Genomic DNA, 6,794 nt, shown 5'->3' with positions numbered 1-6,794 from the left:
AAAAACTTTAATTTAGTAATATTAATTCTATTTTATAACATCGTATACTATATATACGATACACACGTGTAACGCACGTACCGTAAAACTAGTATATATATATATATATCTTATTTTATATTAAAAGTTAAAATCATTTTAATCAACACCATTTCATATTTCTAATGTTAATAATATTTGTAGGTATTTATTTTATACTTAATGAGATAGTTTAGTTACATAAATATAGCTTATTGTAGATAAAATAATTTACTATCACACAAATATATATAACTTATTTTAGATTAAAATTTAAAATTATTTTAATCAAGACCTTGTAAGTATTCATTTCACATTTAATGAGATGATTTACTATCATATATACACAAATATATAAGTTATTTTGAATTAAAAAATTAAAATTATTTAATCAAAACTACTTTAAAAGATAACTTGGTAAATAAATATCGGACCCGTGTGAAGCATGAAATTCTTGCCACCAGTTATATATTCAATATTAGACGAAGTAAGAGAGGCGTCAATACAAGTTTTTGCATGGATCGTTTTTATATTTGGTGATTTTCAAATTTTGTCTTTAAATTAAATGAGTTTTAATCTTCAATCTTGTTGATCATTTAATTAAAAATTGTAGATCAAAATAATCTTACGGATAAGTTTAAGAATTTTCTTCTCACTTAATATAGATTATATAGGAATAAAATTATGGATAAGTTTTGTAGTATTTTTTTTAAAATTTTCTTGCAGTTTCAAAAATTGAATTATAATTCATGGAGGCATGCAAAGATTTTTTTTAAAAAAAATCAGAGAGATGATGTTATTATGATAATAATCAATTTAAAATTTTCAAATACAAATGTAATACACACTGATGATGAGCCTTCTGCTTTAAAAAAATTACAAATACAATATAATAAATTGCACCTTCAATATGTAGGGGAATTAATTAACTATCAGTTGCCTCCATTTTTATCTGCATACTTTTGAAGATTTTCTCCATGCAACTTCCCATACCTAAACTCATCAAATATTTCGAGCCCCATATTTACGTAAAGAGCATATGCCTTCTTATTCCAAACTGCTACTATTTCCTCTAACGAAACGAACCCATTGTTGGCAGCAATGGATGAAACTGTTCCAAACAACAATTTCCCCATACCCAACTTTCTATAGCTTTCTCTTAAGTAAAGACTCTCCAAATATAATCCAGGCTTGTCATTGAAGCATGAATAATTAGCGTAAAAGAAAACATATCCCGCGATGTAAACATCACTCTTATCATCATATTTTGATCGGAACTCCTCAACTTGTCCTTCCACCACAGGGAATTTAAGGTCAAACGTTGTAAGGACAGGCTTGAACCCTCCGTTTGTTGTATTTTTGGGTTCTTTAAAAGGGGTGGGAGAGACTTCAAGTATAAGTATGGATGGCCCGTAGAAAAGTGGTAGAGGGTTTTCTTTAAAGAGCAAGTTAGCTAAGGAGGACTCAGTAGCTTTGTATAAATGAGTATAGTTATGGTATACATGTATTTGGTAAAACAATTGGTATATATGAGACAGATCAGACATTGTAGCGAGACGAACTCTTGTATATATCTTTCGAGTGATGGTAACGTTATTGTTTTCCGATGATGCATCGGTGATTATTGTTTCACATGGAGTAAGAAGTTGAAGAGCAGGAGCCATGGGATATTATATTGTTTAGTTAAGTTTGATCGAGGAATATTGAGGTTTAAGATAAAAGAAATGTTGAAAGGTTTAGTAATGGGATAATATTGTGTTTGGGATCATAATGGTTATTTATAGTGAAGAATTTGACCCTTTTTAAAATTTGGAATTTGCTCCGATTCCCTCTATTTTATTTTCAAATTTAGTAAAAAAAAATATTTCCTACAAATTTTAAAATCCATTAATTTGTATATTTTCCAGCTAGACATGGAGAGTTTAATTTTCTGTTTTTAGCCTTTTATAGGAGAGATTGACGTGATGTATTTTGGAGGTAAGGTTTGGTCCCCTCGTGTTCCACCTTTTTGATGGAATACAACACATTTAAAATTATAGAATATGAATCTAACAAGATTTTTATTTAACGTGACAAATAATAACCCTCAAAACATTTGCCGGTAAAAGAATATTTTCTTTTATTTCACGGAAAAAAAGAAGAAGATAAAAGAATATTCTTAAAAACATACTTCTTTCTTTTTCCCCTTCAAAATACATATGTAGCCACACTTTCTCCTTTTAACCTTGTGATAATTTTGGTATTTTATATTTGTAATTTTGATAATCTCTAAAAATTATTTTTTATTTCTTGTTCTTTATTTTTAGGTTTTTGTTCACATTGATAATCTTAACTTCTTTTATTTGTTTTCATTTCTCAACACATAGTATTTCAAAGACAAAATTTACTGTCATTTAGATATGTACTTGACAAAATTTTGGAGAAAACATAATGGAGAGGAGGTGGAGATGATTTTTCCAACGATAAAAAATTCTGGTAATCATCATTTCAAAAGTGATTTCTAAAGAGTTAAGTCATTCATATAATTGGTTTGAGTTATCCATCAAAATTTGGCCACCATTTTTTATGTAGTTGATAGTATTAACTATTCTTCTCATAATTTTTACATGATATTATATTATTTTTAGTTAGTTCCAAAAGAAAATGACGCATTGTAAAAGTAACTAATGTTATCAATATTTTAGTTATGTTGAGTTTCATTTATGGGTAAAAAAAAACCATAGAAGGGTACCCTTCTTGAGGAGATAGATTCGGAACATTGCAAAATCATCCCTTATTTCTTAAGTTTCGTGTCCATTATCCAATTAAACTATGTCACAAAAATTTGAACCGAGAAAATACTCTTTAATAATTAAAAAAGAAAAGAACCAAGTGGGTTTATAGGACCACGCAAAATATCATAAACATGTTATATAAACACTGTAGGAACAAACTGACAATTTCTTAACATAAAAATGTTGACTTTTTCATCAACTTCTTATCGTACAAACTACAAATGTAAACATCTACGAAGGAACCGATGATTCATCCCAAAAAAAAAATGTTGACAATTTTAGCAATATGGATAAAAATTCTATGAATTACATATGCGACTTGAGATTAAAGTCAAATAATCAAGTCGTTAACATTGTGGAACATGCTTTAGAGAAAAAATATTTTCCTTTTAAATGAACTTTATCGTGAATTTTCCATGATTCCGTAAGTGGAAATTAAGTCGATCACGCAAATAATTCATGAAACATGTGTTTCCCTAAATGGAAATTAAGTCCATCACGCAAATTTGTTGAATGTTGTAAGACAATGACAATCCTAGTTAGGGCGTCTATAGTACAGTTTAATCAGTTATTTTTCAAAAATTTATATCATATTAATTTTTGGTTATTTTATTTTGTATGATAAAAATTAGACTTTGTGAGATCGTCTCATCATATCGATTTTTCTATAATATCGATGTGGGTTCAATAATGTTCAGTATATTTAAAAAAAAACATTTTTTAGATATTTTTTAAAAAAAAACTCTCTAGATTATATTTTTTACTATTTAAAAGGTGGTGAATTTTGAAAAATGATAATAATAGTGATGCACAACGGGATAAAATATATTCCTAATATCTTATAACTCTCTACTCAAGATCGTTAATAACTTTTGTAGATTTTACACAAATTTCATAGTGTTAACAGCTAATTACATCTTATCCCTACTCTTTTTCAAATTACAAAAATCCCTTAAATTTGGTGGAATCCAGATATATTCGAAACCATCACGATACACTGTGTCCTGGTTTCAAATACATCCCTGATACATCGCGTCTCAATTTCAAATACATCACTCAACGTCATGATACATCACGTATGTCCCGATATATCGCGTAATGTAATATATCCGATTGATACATCACGTAAAGCAATGTATTCAACCAATACGTCACATAAAATAAAATTTTTTGTAATTTTTTTAAATGATAAGAATTTTAGAGAATATAGTAAAATAAATATTGTGTTTAGGTAATTTTTCCTTACTTGTAACCACTCAAGATGTGATGCAACTTATATTTGATTTCATCCTTCCAATAAGGCCCAAAATGAAAACTTTAATTTAATGCATCATTGGATATTATTCCTCTGGTCAGTTTGTTTAGCACAAATATGATTAGTCATGACAATAAACGTTGGAAACAATAATTATCCAGGAAACACGTGTTTCTGTAAATGGAAATTAAGTCAATCACGCAAATTTGTTGAATATTTTAAGACAACGACAATCCTAGTAGAAGTATCTATAATACGATTCAATTAGTTAATTATTTTTTACAAATTATAATTGTACAAATTTTTAGTTATATTATTTTGTGTAATAAAAATTAGACTTTGTAATACCGTCTTATCATATTGATTTTTTTTCATATTAATGTGGTTTCATTAATTTTTAGTATTTTTCTTAAAACGTCATGTAAGAATCAGAAGTAAAAATTAGAATAGGATAATATGTAAATATTCTTTCGTAAAATTTCTGAAAAAAATTCTAGGATTCTTTTACTAGTTAAAAAATTGTGAATTAGAAAAACTTGAAAGATGAAAATAAGATATATACCAATTTGCTATTCAAGATCGTTAATTAATAACGTATAATTACTCTGCAAAAAGACTTGTCAAACTAAGCAATATGCCACTTGCCACGTACCTGGACTGTAAAAGAAAGTGATTTGGAAGCAGGGCCTCTCGTTCATTATCAAATCTAGGTGCATTACTAAAATATTTTACTATTTTATCCTTAATATTTTTCTAATTTTCAAAATATCTTTTTCAAAACAAAATTTCTTTTAACTTAATTCTCATCACTCTATATTCGTTCTTTTTTTCTTTTTTAACAAAGATAATTTAAGTTTTTGCAAAACTATTGAATTAAGGTGTTTTAGCTATTCCACGAATATGACTATTTATCAACATTTTTTTTATCAAATACAACAATTGTTTATCAGTCGTTTTACCATTTCTATCCAAACATGTTTAGTTATAAGATCGACTTCATCACTTAAAAAATGATTTTCAACATTTAATAATATAAGAGATCATCTTTGCCATTTTTGTTTTATAGAAAGATATAATTCTTTGTGATAAAGTTTAAAAACATAGAACCCAGGGATTTAATATAATATCACAATTACCAATTTTATTTTTTTTCAAATTACAAATATAATGAGCATTCTGGTTTTACAATATTATTACAAATAGATACTAATAAATTGCACAATTAAGCACACAAAAAGCCATTCTCTACTAACAGCTCCCTTCGCCGTTTTCGTCCTTGTTATCAGCATACTTTTGAAGATTTTCACCATGCAACTTTCCATACCTGAATTCATCAAAAATTTCAACTCCCATATTTATGTAAAAATCATATGACTTCTTATTCCAAACTGCCACTATTCCCTCTACCGATACGAACCCATTGTTGGCAGCAATAGACGCAACTGTTCCAAACAACAAACTCCCCATTCCCAACTTTCTATAACTCTCCCTGAAGTAAAGACTCTCAAAATAAAATCCAGGCTTGTCATAGAAGCACGAATAATTCGCGTAAAAGAAAGCATATCCCGCGATGTAAACATCACTCTTATCGTTCCCATCATCATATTTGGATCTGAATTCCTCAACTTGTCCTTCCACCACAGGGAATTTAAGGTCGAAGGTTTTAAGGACAGGCTTGAGCCCTTCATTTGTGGTATTTTTGGGTTCGTTAAAAGGGGTTGGAGAGACTTCAAGTAGAAGTACGGATGGCCCGTAGAAAAGTGGAAGAGGATTTTCTTTAAAGAGCAAGTTAGCTAAGGAGGACTCGGTAGCTTTGTATAAATGAGTATAGTTATGGTATTCATGGATTTGGTAAAACAATTGGTATATATGAGACAGATCAGATTTCGTAGCCAGACGGACTCTTGTGTATATCTTTCCAGTGATGGTAACGTTGTTGTTTTCCGATGAAGCATCGGTGGTTATTGTTTCAGATGGTGTAGGAAGTTGAGGAGCAGGAGCCATGGGATGTTGTTTAGTTAAGTTTGAGAAGAATGAGGTTTTAGATAAAAGAAATGTTGAAAGGTTTAGTAATGGGATAATATGGTGTTTGGGATCATATATAATGGTTATTTATAGTGGAGAATTTGGTCCTTTGTTAAAAAAAAAACATTATTTCGTTAGTGAGGTTGGTGGAGTTGGTGCAAGTGGGAGTGGGTGCAAGAGATGTTATAGGTAGGGACCATGCAAAAAAAAATATAGCAAAAAAGTCGAAAATGTTAAAATTGTAGGAACAAATTGACAATTCTTAACATAAAAAATTTTGACTTTGTATGAACAAAGACTTTCACCAACTACTTATCATACAAATGTTAACATCTACGAAGAACCGATGATCCTTCCAAAATCAAATGTTGACAATTTCAGCAATATGGCCAATAGAAAATTTATGAGGTGTGAAAATCAAATGAAGTCGTCAACATTGTCTAGCTCTATAATGCTTACCGAGATGCATGAAAGCTAAACAAGGATAATATTCATTCACACCAACCCAGACCGTCGTGATTGGCACCCACACTAATCCTCCGGTGGAAGAACCATTACTACAACCCAACTAAGCAGCCTTGACCCAAAATACTACACATTTAAAGATACGGAAGCAGGTTTGAATGACTATATAATTAATACGGAGTCCCCATAAACTCCGAAAGTTCAACTAACATCTAACAACTAATGCGGAAATACCCCTAGAGCCTGAAAGTCATTGT

The 6,794-nt window shown here is 29.5% G+C and overlaps 2 protein-coding genes across 2 annotated transcripts; both read right to left on the bottom strand.

The window, feature by feature from the left end:
* Positions 1 to 873: 873 nt before the first annotated feature.
* Positions 874 to 1,697, bottom strand: LOC102606403 (tyramine N-feruloyltransferase 4/11-like). Its single transcript, XM_006365020.2, has one exon. It carries the CDS (start codon positions 1,680 to 1,682, stop codon positions 951 to 953), a length of 732 nt encoding a protein of 243 aa, XP_006365082.1. The 5' UTR covers positions 1,683 to 1,697; the 3' UTR covers positions 874 to 950.
* Positions 1,698 to 5,161: 3,464 nt separating this feature from the next.
* LOC102578408 (tyramine N-feruloyltransferase 4/11-like) lies at positions 5,162 to 6,148 on the bottom strand. Its single transcript, XM_006365021.2, has one exon. It carries the CDS (start codon positions 6,049 to 6,051, stop codon positions 5,296 to 5,298), a length of 756 nt encoding a protein of 251 aa, XP_006365083.1. The 5' UTR covers positions 6,052 to 6,148; the 3' UTR covers positions 5,162 to 5,295.
* Between the last annotated feature and the right edge of the window lie 646 nt (positions 6,149 to 6,794).

The sequence above is a fragment of the Solanum tuberosum genome, unplaced genomic scaffold, assembly GCF_000226075.1.
Source record: "Solanum tuberosum cultivar DM 1-3 516 R44 unplaced genomic scaffold, SolTub_3.0 scf00530, whole genome shotgun sequence".
Classification (NCBI taxonomy): Eukaryota; Viridiplantae; Streptophyta; class Magnoliopsida; order Solanales; family Solanaceae; genus Solanum; species Solanum tuberosum.
The sequence above is the reverse complement of the archived record's forward strand: the minus strand, read 5'-3'. Positions and strand labels throughout refer to the sequence as shown.

Excerpts from the sequence above, each read along its gene's own strand:
- LOC102578408 (XM_006365021.2), bottom strand. The coding sequence starts at position 6,051 with ATGGCTCCTGCTCCTCAACTTCCTACACCATCTGAAACAATAACCACC.
- LOC102606403 (XM_006365020.2), bottom strand. The coding sequence starts at position 1,682 with ATGGCTCCTGCTCTTCAACTTCTTACTCCATGTGAAACAATAATCACC.